The 21,723-nt window shown below is 47.2% G+C and overlaps 2 protein-coding genes across 2 annotated transcripts; both read right to left on the reverse strand.

Moving 5' to 3' along the window:
- Positions 1-1,486: 1,486 nt before the first annotated feature.
- On the reverse strand, positions 1,487-16,104 carry alas1 (aminolevulinate, delta-, synthase 1). The gene is made up of 11 exons (XM_062987198.1): positions 15,962-16,104; positions 9,304-9,510; positions 9,053-9,217; positions 8,291-8,416; positions 7,442-7,664; positions 7,176-7,360; positions 6,376-6,555; positions 5,405-5,569; positions 2,502-2,770; positions 1,869-2,031; positions 1,487-1,746 (listed from the first exon to the last, which is right to left on the reverse strand). Exons 2-11 carry the CDS (start codon positions 9,491-9,493, stop codon positions 1,586-1,588), a joined length of 1,827 nt encoding a protein of 608 aa, XP_062843268.1. The 5' UTR covers positions 9,494-9,510; positions 15,962-16,104; the 3' UTR covers positions 1,487-1,585.
- A 422-nt stretch (positions 16,105-16,526) lies between these two features.
- On the reverse strand, positions 16,527-18,653 carry pglyrp5 (peptidoglycan recognition protein 5). Its single transcript, XM_062986888.1, has 3 exons — positions 18,491-18,653; positions 18,265-18,383; positions 16,527-17,423 (listed from the first exon to the last, which is right to left on the reverse strand). Exons 1-3 carry the CDS (start codon positions 18,586-18,588, stop codon positions 17,251-17,253), a joined length of 390 nt encoding a protein of 129 aa, XP_062842958.1. The 5' UTR covers positions 18,589-18,653; the 3' UTR covers positions 16,527-17,250.
- Between the last annotated feature and the right edge of the window lie 3,070 nt (positions 18,654-21,723).

Genomic DNA, 21,723 nt, shown 5'->3' on the forward strand with positions numbered 1-21,723 from the left:
AGGGATCTTCACAAGGTTTCCTCACATGTATATTTGAGTTATAAGCGGTCAGGATGGAGGAGGAATAGTATTCGCTCTTGTCTGAAAGACACTTATAGTCTGAACCTTTTTGAAGCTTTAAGGGGAAGAAGATTTTCATGTGATGATGTGAAAGCAGCGGTGCACTAGTGGCTACACACATTAAGAAGTTGGTTCAATGCTGGAAAAATGCATCATAAGGCGACAATGCAGAAGTGATGGAGTTTGTTTTTAAAAATTTTAATAGAGTTAAAAAAAAAAAGTGCAGAAACATTTTTAAGATCCTCGTATATCTCACCGGAGGAGCTGGTTGAAGCTGGTTGAAGTTGGAAGGGACAGAGACGCCTGGGCCGCTTTGCTTGCCCTGCCACCGTGACCCTGACTGGACAAGATCAGCACGATGCCGAGTGGAGGCTGCTCCACCAGAGCGCTCCCAACACATCATCATTATGATTAAATGTGGAGTTACAGTCACGAGGGAGTTAATGGGATCATACGGCGGCGTGACCGTTTCCTAAAGCTCTGTGAGACGATTGGTGTGAATGAGAGCAGCTTCCTCCTGTTCACCTCTCACTCACATGAGGGTTTTGGCTTAAGGCCCAGAGTCTATAATAAAAGATTATTAGCTACACACACACACACACACACACACACACACACAAACACACACACACCCAAACACACGTTAGCTTTATGACTGCATTCCTGTTTAACACGGAAATCTACTTCATACCGAACTGCACAGAAATAAAGCAGCTGTGCTGTGGCTCAACATCGGAGGTCAGAAGCACCGCCAGCAGGAAGCCGTACAGAGAGTTTTAACATGCATGGAGGAACACACTCCACTCTCTGTACTCCTCCACCACTGTACTCCTGCTGATACCTTACAGAAGCAAGGAGGTGACTTTCCATCAAACATTCCCTCCCTCGGACACGACCGTTTGTCCAGGCGGGTTTCATCAGACTGCTGGACCACTGTAGCGCCCCCTGGATGTTTGGGGTTTCGGGGTAATTACAGAACAAAATTCACATTTTACACTCAAAACACAAACTGACCAAGATCATCACATCATTATTATCAGACGATGAGATTACAAGCCTTTAAGTTTCACTCTGTTATACTCTAAGTATTGGGACACCACTTCTAATTACTAAACAAATGTGTTTCAGCCAGAGCAGTTACTAACCGGTGTAATAAATCAGTCATATAAAGGAAATGACATGCTTTTGACTTGGTAGCAACAGTTTAGGGAAGGCCCGGTCCTGTTCCAGCATGAGCGAGCTCTATAAAGACGTGAGGAATCGGTGTCCAGTGGTACAAATGCTCAGCACAAATTCCCACAGACATACTTCACATTTTTGTAAGAAACTGAAAGGATCACAAATATAGAAGTGAACACCTGAAGTTTATACACCCGTTAGCCACGGGCGTGGCCGGAACACCTCATAAACACACACCAAACAAACATGAAGTTGAAGCCATTTTGGTTTATTTTCTTATACATAATCTGAGAAATATAAATCTAATCATCTCTATCGATCCGCGATGGCCGAGGTGACGGGATCCTCAGGCCAGGGCGGATATGGGGTGGCTGAGGCCGCTGAAGTACGACTTCTCCCTCTCGCTCATCAGTTGGAAGTGCAGTGGCTGCCGGCAGAAGTCGCACTCGGCCGAGGAGTGGGGTTTCAGTTCCAGTCCCACCTCCTGCCACGCCTGCAGCAGCCTCTCTGTAACCAGCAAACATCAGAAAGCTTTCATTACACCCTAGAACCTTCTACACCAGCACCTTATACGCTGGTGGACACGTGCTTGCAGGATCTTTAGCATGTTCGTGTTCCGTCCGACTTACCCACGAAATATTTCATCATCTGAGGGTTGTGATGGGGCGTGGGGGCGATGCGGAGGAGCTCGTCGCCGCGGGCGACGGTGGGGTAGTTGATGGCCTGAACGTAGATGTTGTAGCGGTTCATGAGGATGTCGCACACCGCCGTGTTCTTCTCCGCATCAGAAACCTGGAACACACATCACCGTCAGTTCCTCCACACCTACTGTCATTAATCCAGCGACGCACTGTCCACAGTCGAGCGAGCTTTACATCAGGATGAGCCTGGAGTGCAGGAATGAAGCTCACGCTCAGGAGAGGAACCCTAATGCTGGACTGCAGTTTGGTGCTTCTGCTTCGTTCACATCATTTCCTGCACAGCGGCCTCTGAGCACGTCAGCGTGAAGCTTGCTCGACTGTGGACGGTGATGACAACAAGCCAGCAGCTTCGCAGTGAGCCCAGCCCTATACGTATTCGGACGCCAGATCATGAGCATGCTGGACATCCCACACGACATCAGAAACAAACAGAACACACACACACTTCTGAGTTCGGACTTTAGCGTGTGTCTGTGGGGATTTGTGCTCATGAGAACGAGTGTATGAGCTCCCGGCTGTACAGAAACAGGTATCAGGGAACCCGGATGAACTCTTTCGTACCCGGACTGGAATGATGTGAGAGGGGCAGTGGACGACGGGCAGTCCCGAGTCCATCAGCATCTGGCGCAGCAGTTTGACGTTGCGCTGGTGTTTGCGGCGTAGGACCCGCCCCTCCTCGCTCTTCAGGACCCTGATGGACTCCCGAGCGCCGGCCAGCAGCATGGGAGGGAGCGACGTGGTGAAGATGAAACCGGCGGCGTACGAGCGCACCGTGTCCACCAGAGCGCTGGTGCTGGCGATGTAGCCTCCCACACAGCCGAACGCCTTTCCTGCGCGCGCACACACACACACACACACACACACACACACACACACACACACACACACACACACATACACACACACACACACACACACACAATATATGCACATAAATATAAACGATTATGGGTTCGAATCCCCAGCGGTGCCGTCAGCTGGTCGGGCGTCTTCATACACACACAGACATGACTGGCTCTAATGGACAGGGTGGCCCTGTAAATGTTTAATTTATTAATTAACACTTTAGATACCAAAGTTGACCAGCCACGCCCATTCCTTATCGTTTACATACAATCTGATCAAAAGTTTGTGCACCCTCAGTCAAAGTGAACACCCCCCCCTCACAGCAAACTGATTGTGTTTTATTTCTTTTTCCCCAGCGTCAGAGAATGTACAGTACGAAGTGCGCACACACACACACACACACACACACACACACACAACCAAAAGTATTTGGACGCCTGATCGTGAGCTTGTCGGACGTCCCATTTCAAAAACAAACTTTATTAATAACAGAGCAACCTCCGTCTGATCTTTTCCTGAGAAGCTTCTCACAAGACTTCGAAGTGTGTTTGGGCACTGATCGATCAGTCGGTGTTCCGGTTCATCCCAGAGCTGTTGAGTGGGGCTGAGCTCAGGGCTCTGTGCAGGACGCCGGAGTTTCTTTATGTCTTTATAGAGCTCATGCTGGAACATGGAAGGACCTTCCCTAAATTATTGCTGCACACTCCGACGCATCATGGATCATTTCCTTTATATGATAACTAATCATAGAAGGGGCGTCCAAATACTTTTGCACAATGGTACTGCATGTTAAGTTGGAGGTTGTGAGATCCAGGATGATTTATTTATTTATTTAAGTTTTAACGCCATGTTTAACACATTGGTGTCATTTAATGGCAGTAATAGGTATAATGTATGTGTCTTCATATTTTGGTCCATATTATATATTCATTTTTATTTTTATGGTTGCAAGGTAGGTTAAAAGTCTTCTTGTGTTGAGATCCAGGATGAAGGTCAGGACGGAGGAGGTGGAGGAGGAGGTTCTGAGGTTGTTGTCCTCCAGATAAGAGCGAGGTCTGTTCCTGACAGGAAGCGTCTGTAGAAGGTCGGAGCCCGAGCGTCTGATCCTCCAGCTTTTGTGTTCAGGATGAAAAGCTCCGGTCATTTCAACCTGTCGGGGCAGAACACCGAGCTTCTCAAGGGCCCTCGGGGGGGGGAACGAAGGGGAAAACAAGAGCGGTCGCTTAGCAACAAGGGAGCGTTCGGGTCCACCGGGAGTCTGGGGAGGAATACGTGACAGAACCGGATCCCTCCGGTCACGTACACACGGCACGGCTCATCGTTTTTATTCTGCACAGCAGGAACGCGATCCTGAGCCAAGTCCGCTCGGGGACGGGAAAAAGTATTCGCCCCCTTCAAAATCTGATCTACAGCCTGTGAGGAAAAGTAACTGCCCCCTCAGTTACTCAACCAACTAACTAACTAACCAACCAACCAAACAAGACTCGTACAGAATCCTGCAGCCTTTCCGGCACCGTGGGAGCTGTTGGATCTCAATTCCTTCATCTGCAAATAAACTAAACTTCTGAGAAGTTCTCCACACATCAAAACACCTCCAGGAAAATACAAAGTCACTAAAAGATCTAAAGAAACTGCAGACCTCACTCACACCACCTCATTTTTAAGGTCAGCTTTCATGGTCCCACCATTAGAAAGTTAGTGGGCGCTCCAAGAACCTGTTACAGCAATAAATACACACACCACCACACACACACACCACAACACACCACAACACACACACCACCACACACACCACCACACACACCACAACACACCACACACACACCACACACACCACCACACACACACCACCACACACACCACCACCAACCACAACACACACACACCACACCACCCACAACACACACACACCACACCACCCACAACACACACACACCACACCACCCACAACACACACACACCACAACCACCACACACACACACCACCACAACACACACACACCACCACCACACACACACACCACAACACACCACACACACACACCACAACACACCACACACACACACACACACACACCACCACCACACACACACCACCACACACACCACCACCACCACACACACACACCACACCACCCAAAACACACACACACCACACACACACCACACACACACACCACACACACACCACACACACACCACACACACACACACACACACCACCACACACCACACACACACACACCAACCACACCACACACACACCACACACACACCACACACACACCACACACACACCACACACACACCACACACACACACACACACACCACCACACACCACACACACACCACACACACACACACCAACCACACAACCACACCACACACACACCACACACACACCACACACACACCACCACACACACCACCACACACACACCACCACACACACCACCACACACCACACACACACACACACCACCACACACACCACCACACACCACACACACACCACACACACCACACACACACCACACACAACCACACCACACACACCCACCTCACACACACACCACCACACACACCCACACCTCACACACAGAAGCTAAAACTCACCCAGAGTTCCGGAGATGATGTCCATCTTGTGCATGACCCCATCCCGGTCGCCGATTCCTCCTCCTCTGGCTCCGTACAGACCGACGGCGTGAACTTCGTCCACGAACGTGATGGCTCCGAACTCGTGAGCGACGTCGCACATCTCCTCCAGGGGGCACACCGCGCCTACAGAGGACCGAACACACACCCAAACCCCCCGTGATTAGTGTCAGTTAGAGCGCTGGACCTCATTAATATTCTCCTGTTAGATCATCACTAGAACAATCCTAGAATACGACTTGTCAAGTGCTTGCCGATCAGAAAGAACCGTAACACGTACAGAGACTCACGCTACACTGTGGGTGTTCCTCTATTTCATACCGATGCCTTGACCCGACAGCAGGAGTCGCTGTTCCAGTAGCCACCATAAAAACTCTGTACCTCACCCTTCCTACTCCGGACACGCCCTCAGATTCGAACCCCGGCTCCGTGCAGCTGCACACGGCTGCACCACCCCTCCACCTCACACGGGTTTTTTGGACACAAGATGAACAGTCAGCGCATCACTCTGACCGAAATCAACCCAATGCGCCAGGAATGAGGTAGAAGCTTGATTTTTTAGTCATACCCAATTCACCTGATGGTATTTCCCTCCACTGCTGACTGAGGACATGTGCAGTACAGACCGCTTCTGTTCACCTGCACCAGGTTCATACGGAGATCCGTATCATGCACGGAGAGTCATGCACCGATCTCAGTTACCCCCCGTCTCTGTACAACCCTCCCTCCCTCAGATACGCTGGGCATGTGCATTTTACTGCTGCACTACCACTCTAAAGGTCTCTGGTTGGGCCCTTGAGCATGGCCCTTAACCCCCAGTCACTCGCACCTCGCAGATCATGATCTTCCTTAATGTGGGTGGATCAAGCGGCCACGAGTGAACAAAAGAAGGTGGAACCCTCACAAAACATCCCATAATATCCCCGACTCACCGTCCATGGAGTGCACCGTCTCGAAGGCCACGATCTTGGGAACGTGAGGATCGGATTTCTCCAGGAGTTCCCTCAGGTGAGCCACGTCGTTGTGATGGAAGATGAACTTCTTCGCTCCGCTGTTCCGGATCCCCTGGATCATGGAGGCGTGGTTCCCGGCGTCCGAGTAGATCTCACATCCTGAGAAGATCAAAGAGACTCGCGTCAAATCACACACACACACACACACGGGGCCAAAAGTATGTGGACGCCTCTACTAATTCAGCACTCCGGGTGTTCCAGACACACACGCTGCTAACAGGCCAGTTCAATCAGTTCTGTAACGTACGATTTGTGCTATTACATTTGTGGACACAGTTTGGGGAAGGTCCTTCCCTTCTCCTGTGCATGGAGACCTTGTATGGTATGACGAGGGACGTCATTTTGGGACGAACTGCAAGCTTCTCATCCAGCATCAGTGCCGAACTAATGGGCACAAATTCCCACAGGCATACTAAAACTGTTTGGTGGCAAACCTTCCCAGACACTGAAGGCTGTTATAACCGTGTCGTGGCCCCATTTTATAAGACGTCCAGGTGTCCACATACTTCTGGTCATACAACAAACATTAAAAAGAGAATCTGCGTTTCCAATTTAGTCATATCCAATTCCTGATTGTGAATCCGCTCTGATCAAGGAGAGCCGGATAACCACACATCCCCCGACACGTACTCGCTCTGCCGCCACTTCTCATCACCCGTCAGTGCTACAGTGAGCCACGCCCCTCCCCGCCACCCATGGAATCACATGACTGAAGTTACCAGGCAGCATCTTGGCGAGGGTGAACAGCGTGGAGTCGTTAGCGACGAAGCAGGAGGTGAAGAGCAGCGCCGCGTCCTTCCCGTGCAGATCGGCCAGCTCGTGTTCCAGATCCACGTGGAACTTGCTGGTCCCCGAGATGTTCCGCGTCCCCCCGGCGCCCGAGCCGTGCCTCTGTAGCGTCTCCCTGCGGAACCCAAACGTTCAAGCGTCAACCCAGAGGACGCCGCAGGAGCCGAGCGTCAGGAAACGGCGGGCGAGGACTTACGAGACGGTCTGGACCACGCGCGGGTGCCGACTCATCCCCAGGTAGTCGTTACTGCACCACACCGAGACGTCGCGCCGCTGCACCAGAGACCCGGAGTAATCGTCCGCCATGGGGAACTCGGTGGCTCTCCGGTTCACCGTCTTAAACACGCGGTAGGTGTGGTCGTTCTTCTTGGTCTCGATCTTCTTCTCGAAGAACTCGTCGTAGCGGAAGTTAGAGACGGCTGGAGGAAATAAATAAATAAATAAATGAATACATAAATAAATAAATAAATAAATAAGCTGCACTGGAACCACTGGGTTCAGATCCGGTTACTGGGGAGGCAAGTAAATCACACACAACTCAGGGTCATGCTACTGGAACCAGGTGAAACTGGGTCGCAGGTATGAGAGGAAGCACGTGTTCAGCCATACTCATACAGACCGAGCTCACGGGGTTCAAACCATGACTGACTGGTACCAGCGTGCGCCCACACCACCATCATCATCATCATCATCATCATCATCATCATCATCATCATCATCAGAACCTGATTTATTTGATTCGTGCCAATTTCTGACCCGGACACGTTGGGTTCAGCTCATCAGCGGTTATCACAAGGTTGCCAGTTCAAGCCCCACCATTGCTTAGTTGACACTGTTGGGCCCCCGAGCAAGGCCCTTGACTGCCTGAACTGTATTCAGTCACAGTCGTAAGTCGCTTCGGACAGACGATCCAGCTGGTTTCAGCTAGTCGAACTGCCGCTCACTGGATGTTTTCCCCCCTCTGCTCTGCGTAAACTTCAGACCCTAGATCAGCTCCTCTCCACATTAAACGGATGATTTGAGAAAGTTCTAGAGCGATACTTACACTTTGGCATGTTCTCCTGCAGCAGGTGAGACACCAGGGTGGGGCGCTGTTTCATCAGCTTCTTCATCAGGCTCCCTCCAGACTTCACCTCCTTCACGTGAGGGTTCAGCTCCAGCGCCGAGACGTCTGCAGGAACAAAACCTTCGTTCGTTCTCATGCTTTACCACCAATTTATCCTGGTCAGGGTCGCAGTGGGTCCAGATTCCACAGGAAACACTGGGCACAATTCAATTATGCACCAAAATCCAATCATGTCTGTATGTAGAAGCCCAACAGGCCGATAGCACCGCTGGGGATTTACACCCTGGAACACAGTAGTAATGGGAGGGTGCAACTGCTTTTCCGTGGTCAGGGTCGCAGTGGGCCCAGGTACCACCATGAAACACTGGGCACGAGACAGGAACACCTTAAAGAGTGTCGATCCATTGTGGGACCTGGACCACCCTCCCTTCCCAGACACAGCCAATCATGTCTGTATGGAGAAGCCCAACAGGCCGACAGCACTGGGGATTCGAACCCTGGATCACAGTAGTAGTGAGAGGGCGCAAGCAATCACAATTATTTATTTATTATCATTTATTTTTATTTTTATCAGCAGCTTTATCCTGGTCAGGGTTGCTGTGGGCTCAGGCTCCACCTGGACAGACTGCCAATCCATCACAAGGCTATTAATCAATCAACCACGAGCACCGCTGAGATTCGAACCTAAATCTATGAGGCAGTAGGCTAGCGAATCTTCGTTATTACAGATGAGATTCGAACCTTGCTGCAGGGTGCGGACCTCCGAAACGTCCTCCTGCAGATCCATGCTGGCCTGTCTCACCACGCCGCTGTTCTTCTGGCCCATCTCAGCCGCCAGGAAGGGGCACTTGGAGCCCGCCGGAGCTTTGGGGTGACCACTGGGCATTTCGGGGGCCTCGGTAGCTTCTAGAAGAGAAGAATGAACAACACGGCTCAGAATACTGCAGTCCGACGTCTCCCCCTGGTGGTGAAACTTCCACCCGCTGGCTCACCCGTCTGGATGACATCATCACTCTTCTGGAAGTTGGCCGGAGTGGAGGACACGGCGCGGACCAGCGGCTTCGACGCCAGGTCCATCATCACGGGGCACTTCACCGCGTAGCTCACCAGGGTTTTCCTGGTCTGCTGGAGGAACGCCTGTGGCACGCGGGACAGGAACGGGCAGCGGATGATGGCGTCCATGATCGAGGGTCCAAAATCTGGCATGACAGGAAAGAAAGGACTGGATTAAACCCCAAATAAACTTCGTGAAACCCTCAGATTACAGGTTCGGCGTAGCTGCAATGCTAAATTAAGGTCAAGCCGCTAACCAGAATAGGTGAAATATTTCTGACCACGCCCACTTACCCCCCTGCTGTAACCGGACCTCGAGAACTGAGGAAGGAAATGAACGAGCAACAGTTTTAGACCTCGTCTGATAAAGATCTCAGACTGAAGGGACGCATCGGAATGACACAGGTCTGGTCTTGTAGAAGAATTGAAAACATCCAAAACGTGGAGTTTGTTGTTGCCCTGGGCGACGGTGAACAATTAACTAATTACAGTGATTATACACCCAGAACACTACGAATTAAGGTACAAACGTGAGGTGTCGGATTGGGTGTCGGTGGTTCCATCGTCTAAAAGATCTGGGCTGAACCATCTCTAGTGGATCTAAAGGATCAGAACTGAACCATCCCCAGTGGATCTAAAGGATCTGGACTGCACCATTCCCAGCAGATCTAAAAGATCTGGACTGCACCATTCCCAGTGGATCTAAAAGATCTGGGCTGAACCATCTCCAGTGGACATAATAGATCTGGAATGAACTATCCCTGGTGGATCTAAAATATATGGACTGAATCATCTCTAGTGGATCTGATGGATCTGAACTAACCCACCCTCAGTGGATCTAAAAGATCTGAAATGAACCACCCCCAGTGGATGATTTTACACCGGATGCCCCTCCTGACTCATATCTCCTAGTGTCCCCACAATGGTTATAGGTTCACGTACCACCGTGCCCCTCCTGTAACAGGCAGCGCTGGATTTTACTATAACACCACAAAACCTAAAACCTAAACCAGGAACCAAGAGGAGAACATGAAGGTTCTGTTATTACAGAGACATTTAGAAGAAAAGGAAGTCGTGACCAGGAACAAACTTTCCCGGAACAGGAAACACCGCTGAAAATGTGAAGTGAGGGGCGCGTCCACCGTACCTCACCACACCCACCACACTGTACCGTACCTCACCGTACCTCACCACACTGTACCGTACCTCACCGTACCTCCCCGCACCGGTCACGTTCCTTTTATAGTGATGTGTGATGACACACTTCGGAGTGAGAAGAATAAAACGTGTCTGGATTCATTCCAACATCAGGCCGCTCAGAATTCTGCTGATGAACGGGGCGTGGCCGGGCCGCAGAAATGCTGTGTCAGAGTGACGGGTCTAAACACGACACCCTGACCGCGCCCGTCTCCAGATTTAATCCCAAACAATCAGGGCTTTTGTTCGGTCGAGTTTCGGACTCATGGCGTCAGATCTGCATGTACGGACGGCGCAGGTTTCCCATGATCCCTCAGTTACACTGGCACGCACGTACGCCGTCTTTAGGGATTAAAGTTTTACACCACGGTTAATCCCACCGCCACAAATCACCCGGGTCAAAATCCACTTCTTAACCAGGTGAAAATGTGAAGACGTCCTGCACCATGGACAAACCGATGCTGAACTTTTATTTTCTCAATCCAGGATACTGTTAGTGATGGTGCTGGACCGCGACCAATTAACTGATTACAGTGATTACACACCCAGAAATCTGCTCATCTGCTGAGGTACAAATGTGAGGCGTCGGATTGTGTGTCAACGATTCCATAGTCACGATCTAAACGATCTGAACTCCAGTGGATCCAAAAAGATCTGGACTGAACTATCCCCAATGGCTCTAATAGATCTGGACTGCACCATTCCCAGTGGATCAAAAAAAAAACTGGACTAAACCATCCCCAGTGGATCTTAAGGATCTAGTCTAAACATCTCAAGTAGATCCAGTAGATCTGGGCTGCACTATTCCCAGCAAATCTAAAAGATCTGGTCTGAATAATTCCCAGTGGATCTAAAGGATCTGGACTGCACCATTGCAGGTGGATCTAAAAAATCTGGACTAAACCATTACCGGTGGATCCAGAAGATCTGGGCTAAACTATCCCCAGTGGGGGATATTTTGACTAAACACCTCAAGTGAATCCAAAAGATTTAGACTGAACTAATATAGTGGATCCAGAAGATCAGGACTGAACCATTCCTAGTGGATCTAAAAGATTTGATTATTTATTAAATGAAAGTGAATAGAAGTGGACTTTGGGGTCGGCGTGACCCCACCTCAGACGTACGGTTCCTAACGTATCAGACTCAGACGGGAGACGCGCCTCTTCCTTTTACCTACCAACAAGACTTCAATACAAGAGGAAGATCAGATTACACCGAACGCTCGGAGCTGAGCTGCTGTGTTATGTTTCGTAGACACGCCCTGAACCGTATTCAGGTGGATCGACGTGATCCAGCGTTCATGACGGTGCAGAACTGTGTGTGTGTGTGTGTGTGTGTGTGTGTGTGTGTGTGTGTGTGTGTGTGTGTGTGTGTGTGTGTGTGTGTGTGGTTCCTCATCACTGTTACGTATCTGCTGCATACATACCAATCATTTATATTTCATTATTTATTATACTTACACAATAAGTATTCATGGCAGGAATTTTAGATCAGTCTAAAGCCCTCGTCAAGTGTTTTATTATCCGTGTTCTGAGGATCATTTATATTTGACTTGGTTGTCGTTCCGGTCAGTATTAAGGCCAATCTGTCAGTATATGTTTGATAAAAACTGGTATTTAGCTATTAAACATAAACACATCCAGCTTCAGAGCAGGAGAATATTCATGATTCTCACGGTGTTCAGTAACCGAGACCCGAGACCCGAGAACCACACACACACACACACACACACACACACACACACACACACACACACACACACACACACACACACACACACACACACACACACACACACACACACACACACACACACCTGTTCCTAATAACATCACTAAACAAAATCAGTAGTTTTCCTTTAAAGGAAACGGTTCAGGACTCAGTCGTGATGAGCCGGTTCTCAGTCTGTTTATACATTATTATAAATATTTACTGTTAATCATAAATACTTTAACTCCAGTTTGAATCCATTATTCAGACTAAACACAGAAACTACTCGGAGGTTTATCATCGTTTATACACACTGAAGCAGTGTTTGTGTTAGAGTCACATGGGTGGTGTGGGTGCTATACAACAGCCCTCATGTCCTCACTCCCTTTGACTTTATTAACGTTATTATTCCTGCACGTTTGTGATTATGAAGTGCTAATTTTATTTATTTAATATATTTTAGTACGTCTGAGAGATCTGATCAGGAGGGTGAGATCTGATCCGGATGATTCTGCACTTCCTGCTCAGTATGTGATGTGAGAGTTGATAGACTGAATACTTGAAAATCCACTTCAGCAGAACCCGGAAAGCTTCATCACATGCTTCTTCACTAAAATATCCATCACTGACTGTGCAGGCTCGGGACTCGGGACTTTCCCCAGAATCACATCACTATTTTATCCTATTGTTTCCTCAATCTGATTTCATGCAGCTGGTGACTAAGTGTGTGTGAACACACTGAAGGTCTGTCAGGAGTTTGGCATGTTCTTGCCGGATACGGTTTTGCTTCCAGTGTCCTGAGCTGCTAAATATGAGTGAGAAGGTGAGTGAGAAGGTGAGTGAGTGAGTGAGTGAGTGTTTATCAGGCATGTTTACATCCACGTGTGCAAATAAAGGTACAACTTACAAACATGGAAAAAAATATCAACTACTAATATTATATACAGTGTATCACAAAAGTGAGTACACCCCTCACATTTCTGCAAATATTTTATTATATCTTTTCATGGGACAACACTATAGAAATAAAACTTGGATATAACTTAGAGTAGTCAGTGTACAACTTGTATAGCAGTGTAGATTTACTGTCTTCTGAAAATAACTCAACACACAGCCATTAATGTCTAAATGGCTGGCAACATAAGTGAGTACACCCCACAGTGAACATGTCCAAATTGTGCCCAAAGTGTCAATATTTTGTGTGACCACCATTATTATCCAGCACTGCCTTAACCCTCCTGGGCATGGAATTTACCAGAGCTGCACAGGTTGCTACTGGAATCCTCTTCCACTCCTCCATGATGACATCACGGAGCTGGTGGATGTTAGACACCTTGAACTCCTCCACCTTCCACTTGAGGATGCGCCACAGGTGCTCAATTGGGTTTAGTCCATCACCTTTACCTTCAGCTTCCTCAGCAAGGCAGTTGTCATCTTGGAGGTTGTGTTTGGGGTCGTTATCCTGTTGGAAAACTGCCATGAGGCCCAGTTTTGGAAGGGAGGGGATCATGCTCTGTTTCAGAATGTCACAGTACATGTTGGAATTCATGTTTCCCTCAATGAACTGCAGCTCCCCAGTGCCAGCAACACTCATGCAGCCCAAGACCATGATGCTACCACCACCATGCTTGACTGTAGGCAAGATACAGTTGTCTTGGTACTTCTCACCAGGGCGCTGCCACACATGCTGGACACCATCTGAGCCAAACAAGTTTATCTTGGTCTCGTCAGACCACAGGGCATTCCAGTAATCCATGTTCTTGGACTGCTTGTCTTCAGCAAACTGTTTGTGGGCTTTCTTGTGCATCAGCTTCCTTCTGGGATGACGACCATGCAGACCGAGTTGATGCAGTGTGTGGCGTATGGTCTGAGCACTGACAGGCTGACCTCCCACGTCTTCAACCTCTGCAGCAATGCTGGCAGCACTCATGTGTCTATTTTTTAAAGCCAACCTCTGGATATGACGCCGAACACGTGGACTCAAATTCTCAGGCGAAGCCTGTTCCGAGCGGAACCTGTCCTGGAAAACCGCTGTATGACCTTGGCCACCATGCTGTAGCTCAGTTCCAGGGTGTTAGCAATCTTCTTATAGCCCAGGCCATCTTTGTGGAGAGCAACAATTCTATTTCTCACATCCTCAGAGAGTTCTTTGCCATGAGGTGCCATGTTGAATATCCAGTGGCCAGTATGAGAGAATTGTACCCAAAACACCAAATTTAACAGCCCTGCTCCCCATTTACACCTGGGACCTTGACACATGACACCAGGGAGGGACAACGACACATTTGGGCACAATTTGGACATGTTCACTGTGGGGTGTACTCACTTATGTTGCAGCTATTTAGACATTAATGGCTGTGTGTTGAGTTATTTTCAGAATACAGTAAATCTACACTGCTATACAAGTTGTACACTGACTACTCTAACTTATATCCAAGTTTCATGTCTATAGTGTTGTCCCATGAAAAGATATAATGAAATATTTGCAGAAATGTGAGGGGTGTACTCACTTTTGTGATACACTGTATGTATTTATAAAGGGTTCGAACATATCTAACTTCTTTCAAGTCCCGTTTCTGTCTCTAGATGTGTATATGCTTATCTGTAAATACATGCAACTATATATACAGTATATATATATGTATGTATGTGTGTGTGTGTGTGTGTGTGTGTGTGTGTGTGTGTGTGTGTGTGTGTGTGTGTGTGTATACATGTACATTCAAGGAGACGCTCATACATTTTGTTGTGCATTTATGATACAACAATATAGCCACTCTTATTATATTATATTCAATTCAATTCATTTAAATTCTACAGGGTGTCCCTAAAGTCTGGACACATAAGCAAATTGCATATTTTCAATACATTTCAACATCTTATTTCAATAGAATATTAATCAATAACATCTTCAATGTGTTTTACACTGTCTGTGATGTGATGTGTATGTGTGTGTATTAGTAAACATATAGTTAGCTACAGTTAGTGATGGTTCCTATGTGTCCAGACTCTAGAGAAACCCTGTATATTATATTTTATATTTATTGACATGTTATTACATATAATAATATAGAAGTGTCACTTCCAGTACAGTTGACTGGAATGACTATTTAACTACTCTATTGGTAAAGATGACATGTTTATATCCATGTGCGCAAATAAAAGTACAATTTACAAACCTAAAAAAAAACTATTGATATTATATATGTATTTATAAAAGTGTGTTTATAAAAGTGAGCACTGTGCAATGACAATAAAATAATTCTATTCTACAGGGTGTCCCTAAAGTATTTATAATAGTGTTATTACATATAATACAGTACAGCTGACTGGAAATACTATTCAACAGTATTAAACATTATTAAAGTCAAGCAAACTCTTAAATACCTTATGTTATATATAAATATAAGATATATAATACTGTATATATATATATATATGCATACTAGACTGTAGATCTGTCCTACAGAGTACATGTGTACAAGGACACTACTTACACATCCAGTTGTTGGATCTTTTGGCACCTTTTACCCACTTTATCATGTAATAATGATTAATTCTGTGCTGTCAGGAGATCTGATTGATTAATGAATTAATGCGGATTAAATAAATCAGGATTAATGAGTAAGTTAGCAAGTTAGCACCGATAGCATCCTCATTGAAAGCTGTTTAATAAAACGAATGGCTTACCTCGGTGGGTTTCTACTTCCTGGGTGTAGAAGGTTGATTGAAAACGACTAAAACGATGGAGCTTAGATTAGATTAAAAAAATAAACCAAAAACAGCCTGTATTATGTGATCAGTAAGTGAGATGTTATCGGTATCCTTCACTGAGGACGAACCAGACACAGACCACAAGTCGTAGCCCTTTATATAGACCAAGTGACGTGTTCCTAACACCTGATTGGTGGGTTCTGCATTGCGTGCTTTCCAAAAACCTCTCTTCTTACCTACACTCGTGCACTACGAAGGGTCCTACGACTGCACGCTCTATATAGTGCACTAGGTGCAAAGTATTGGGACACAGCCCCTCTCACGCATAGCCTGCTTTCGGCTAAAGGTTTACAGTCACACAGATCTGTCAGCTAATGCGACCAAAAATATGTGGACACCCACTAAAACAGCAAAGTTTATACTCAAGATAAGAGATAAAATAAGAGTTTATTAATCAACTCTGGGGAATTGAATTGTAACAGCAGTTTATGGGATACGAAAGAACAGATAAGAACTCACAAGTAGAGAAAAAGCCTCAATATTTAAAACATAAATACAGACTTAAAAGCTTAAGAGCCAGTTACTTGAACAAAAAGCACAATCTTAAGTTTGTTCACAGTGAATTCAATTAAATTTTGGATTTTAATAATAGGAATTCACTTCCATGTAACCACATTAGCTTTATCAGGCTTGAACACCAATACTGGGCGACATTCTCCTCACACCCAGCTCACCAAACCAATTCTTTATGGAACCCAGTTTGTGTTTAGTGGATCTGGCATGCTGAACATTCCACAAACTGGTGGTCATTTAAAAAATGTGTAACCACTGTAGTACCACACCCAGGACCGGGTAGCAACCTGCTGCAGGGTAACACGCTCACACAGGCACTAACTCACTCCTGAGGCAGATTTCGTTCGGCTAATCCACCTACTGCATTTTGGGTGGTGGATAGAAACAGGGGAACCACAGTACAACACAAGGACGAGCAGAGAACCTGCCATGCCACTCAGTACAGGAGGTCACAGCACCTATCTAGGTGTTCGAGACTCTTCGATGCTGTGCAACAGTTTGTTGGAACCACTGCGCCATCAAGTGGCCACATACAACAATCAGACAAGTCTGAGATCCAAAACTCTCATGATTGGCAGGAGGAACAGAACAGCTCCCCAACTGTTAGTTCAGCCTTGTTAATAATAAAATACATACATTTAAAAAAAAATAGAAACCATTAATCAGTCCACCTTAAAACAGATTCTGCTTTTTTACTTCAGTCTGAGCGTGTGCAGTACAGAGTAGAGATTTTCTCCAGGACACTCGGTATCTGAGACGTCTCTGTGGCCCAAAATCACACAGTCGGGACTTAAGAACCCCTCCTTCATTCCGTACCGGAACAGAGCTCGTACCGCCGACAGCGCCGCCATGCTTGGAGTCTCGTCTAAACGAAAACACAACAACACAACGTTAAGCTAACTGTACAATATGATTACTGCGGAACATTCATGCAGGAACAGTCATGCAGGAACAGTCATACAGGAACAGTGGTGCAGGAACAGTCATACAGGAACAGTCATACAGGAACAGTGGTGCAGGAACAGTCATACAGGAACAGTCATACAGGAACAGTCATACAGGAACAGTGGTGCAGGAACAGTCATACAGGATCAGTCATACAGGAAAAGTCATACAGGAACAGTGGTGCAGGAACAGTCATACAGGAACAGTAGTACAGTTACAGTCATACAGGAACAGTGGTGTAGGATCAGTCATGCAGGAACAGTCATACAGGAACAGTGGTGCAGGAACAGTCATACAGGAACAGTCATACAGGAACAGTCATACAGGAACAGTGGTGCAGGAACAGTCATACAGGAACAGTCATACAGGAACAGTCATACAGGAACAGTCATACAGGAACAGTGGTGCAGGAACAGTCATACAGGAACAGTCATACAGGAACAGTCATACAGGAACAGTCATACAGGAACAGTGGTGCAGGAACAGTCATACAGGAACAGTCATACAGTTACAGTCATACAGGAACAGTGGTGTAGGATCAGTCATGCAGGACCACCAGAACATGACCGGTTTGGAGGGTTTGTTTTTATTTCACCAAAAACCACATGGAATTACCAACCAATACCAAAAAGTTTGTGGACGCCCCTCCAAAAAGCCTTATCTGCATGCTAGCCAAAGATGCTCAGTGTGTGTGTGTGTGTGAGAGTGTGTGTGTGTGTGTGTGTGTGTGAGTGTGAGTGTGTGTGTGTGTGTGCTGTTACCGTTGAAGTTTCCCATGAAGGCCACACCGACAGAGTTGAGGTTGTGTGTTTTGGCGTGAGCTCCCACAACACCCCAACCACGTCCTTCATACACAACGCCAGCCTGATCCACCAGGAAACTACACACACACACACACACACACACACACACACACAGAGTCAGTAACATTCAGTGCACTACAGAAACACGTCAGGTTCCACACTGCTGCAGCATGATGAGACTCACTTGTACCCGATGTCCTGGAACTGGCGCTGCTGGATGTGTAGGTGTTGGATGTAGGTGAGCTGCTCGATGCTCTGGGTTCGTTTCCAGCAGCTCCACATGGCCGTGTGATGGACGATGAACTCCTCAGCGGGGGTGAGCAATCTCTCCACCGTCCGAGCCTCCACCGCCCCCCAATCACTGCGGGGCACCACCCTCACTGCGCACACACACACACACACACACACACACACACACACACACACACACACACACACACATCAGCAACCAATCAGAGCAGAGTTAATAATATTCACTGTTCTAACCACCTCATCCTGGTCATCCTCACTCTCACACGCACCATCAGATCCACATCTAATAGATCCCTCACCCTCACACGCACCATCAGATCCACATCTAATAGATCCCTCACCCTCACACGCACCATCAGATCCACATCTAATAGATCCCTCACCCTCACACACACCATCAGATCACATCTAATTGATCCCTCACCCTCACACACAGCATCAGATCAACGTCTAATAGATTCCTCACCCTCACACACACACCATCAGATCCACATCTAATAGATCCCTCACCCTCACACGCACCATCAGATCCACATCTAATAGATCCCTCACCCTCACACACACCATCAGATCCACATCTAATAGATCCCTCACCTTCACACACACCATCAGATCCACATCTAATAGATCCCTCACCCTCACACACACACCATCAGATCACATCTAATAGATCCCTCACACACAGCATCAGATCAACGTCTAATAGATTCCTCACCCTCACACACACACCATCAGATCCACATCTAATAGATCCCTCACCCTCACCCTCACACGCACCATCAGATCCACATCTAATAGATCCCTCACACTCACACACACCATCAGATCACATCTAATAGATCCCTCACCCTCACACACACCATCAGATCCACATCTAATAGATCCCTCACCTTCACACACACCATCAGATCCACATCTAATAGATCCCTCACCCTCACACCATCAGATCACATCTAATAGATCCCTCACCCTCACACACAGCATCAGATCAATGTCTAATAGATCCCTCACCCTCACACACACCATCAGATCCACATCTAATAGATCCCTCACCCTCACACACACCCCATCAGATCCACATCTAATAGATCCCTCACCCTCACACACAGACCATCAGATCCACATCTAATAGATCCCTCACCCTCACACACACCATCAGATCACATCTAATAGATCCCTCACCCTCACACACACCATCAGATAACATCTAATAGATCCCTCACACGCACCATCAGATCCACATCTAATAGATCCCTCACCCTCACACACACCATCAGATCCACATCTAATAGATCCCTCACCCTCACACGCACCATCAGATCCACATCTAATAGATCCCTCACCCTCACACACACCATCAGATCCACATCTAATAGATCCCTCACCTTCACACACACCATCAGATCCACATCTAATAGATCCCTCACCCTCACACACACACCATCAGATCACATCTAATAGATCCCTCACACACAGCATCAGATCAACGTCTAATAGATTCCTCACCCTCACACACACACCATCAGATCCACATCTAATAGATCCCTCACCCTCACACACACCATCAGATCCACATCTAATAGATCCCTCACCCTCACACGCACCATCAGATCCACATCTAATAGATTCCTCACCCTCACACACACACCATCAGATCCACATCTAATAGATCCCTCACCCTCACACGCACCATCAGATCCACATCTAATAGATCCCTCACCCTCACACACACCATCAGATCACATCTAATAGATCCCTCACCCTCACACACACCATCAGATCCACATCTAATAGATCCCTCACCTTCACACACACCATCAGATCCACATCTAATAGATCCCTCACCTTCACACACACCATCAGATCCACATCTAATTGATCCCTCACCCTCACACACAGCATCAGATCAATGTCTAATAGATCCCTCACCCTCACACACACCATCAGATCCACATCTAATAGATCCCTCACCCTCACACACACACCATCAGATCACATCTAATAGATCCCTCACCCTCACATACACCATCAGATCCACATCTAATAGATCCCTCACCCTCACACACACACCATCAGATCCACATCTAATAGATCCCTCACCCTCACACACACCATCAGATCACATCTAATAGATCCCTCACCCTCACACACACCATCAGATCCACATCTAATAGATCCCTCACACACACCATCAGATCCACATCTAATAGATCCCTCACCCTCACACACACCATCAGATCCACATCTAATAGATCCCTCACCCTCACACACACACCATCAAATCACATCTAATAGATCCCTCACCCTCACATACACCATCAGATCCACATCTAATAGATCCCTCACCCTCACACGCACCATCAGATCACATCTAATAGATCCCTCACCCTCACACGCACCATCAGATCCACATCTAATAGACCCCTCACCCTCACACACACCATCAGATCCACATCTAATAGATCCCTCACCCTCACACACACCATCAGATCCACATCTAATAGATCCCTCACCCTCACACACACACCATCAGATCACATCTAATAGATCCCTCACCCTCACATACACCATCAGATCCACATCTAATAGATCCCTCACCCTCACACACACACCATCAGATCCACATCTAATAGATCCCTCACCCTCACACACACCATCAGATCACATCTAATAGATCCCTCACCCTCACACACACCATCAGATAACATCTAATAGATCCCTCACACACACCATCAGATCCACATCTAATAGATCCCTCACCCTCACACACACCATCAGATCCACATCTAATAGATCCCTCACCCTCACACACACACCATCAAATCACATCTAATAGATCCCTCACCCTCACACACACCATCAGATCCACATCTAATAGATCCCTCACCCTCACACACACCATCAGATCACATCTAATAGATCCCTCACCCTCACACACACCATCAGATAACATCTAATAGATCCCTCACACACACCATCAGATCCACATCTAATAGATCCCTCACCCTCACACACACCATCAGATCCACATCTAATAGATCCCTCACCCTCACACACACACCATCAAATCACATCTAATAGATCCCTCACCCTCACATACACCATCAGATCCACATCTAATAGATCCCTCACCCTCACACGCACCATCAGATCCACATCTAATAG

Source organism: Trichomycterus rosablanca, chromosome 24, assembly GCF_030014385.1.
Source record: "Trichomycterus rosablanca isolate fTriRos1 chromosome 24, fTriRos1.hap1, whole genome shotgun sequence".
NCBI classification, from domain to species: Eukaryota; Metazoa; Chordata; class Actinopteri; order Siluriformes; family Trichomycteridae; genus Trichomycterus; species Trichomycterus rosablanca.

Bases quoted from the DNA above. Each gene is read 5' to 3' on its own strand.
- alas1 (XM_062987198.1), bottom strand. From the start codon at position 9,493: ATGGACGCCATCATCCGCTGCCCGTTCCTGTCCCGCGTGCCACAGGCG. The intron at 8,417-9,052 runs GTTCGAATCTCA...TTGTTCCTGCAG, and splicing joins GGTCCGCACCCTGCAGCAAG to ACGTCTCGGCGCTGGAGCTG. The intron at 2,771-5,404 runs GTGAGTTTTAGC...GTGCGCGCGCAG, and splicing joins CATCATCTCCGGAACTCTGG to GAAAGGCGTTCGGCTGTGTG.
- pglyrp5 (XM_062986888.1), bottom strand. From the start codon at position 18,588: ATGTGGAGCTGCTGGAAACGAACCCAGAGCATCGAGCAGCTCACCTAC. The intron at 18,384-18,490 runs GTGAGTCTCATC...GTGTGTGTGTAG, and splicing joins TTCCAGGACATCGGGTACAA to TTTCCTGGTGGATCAGGCTG. The intron at 17,424-18,264 runs GTAACAGCACAC...GTTTTCGTTTAG, and splicing joins CTTCATGGGAAACTTCAACG to ACGAGACTCCAAGCATGGCG.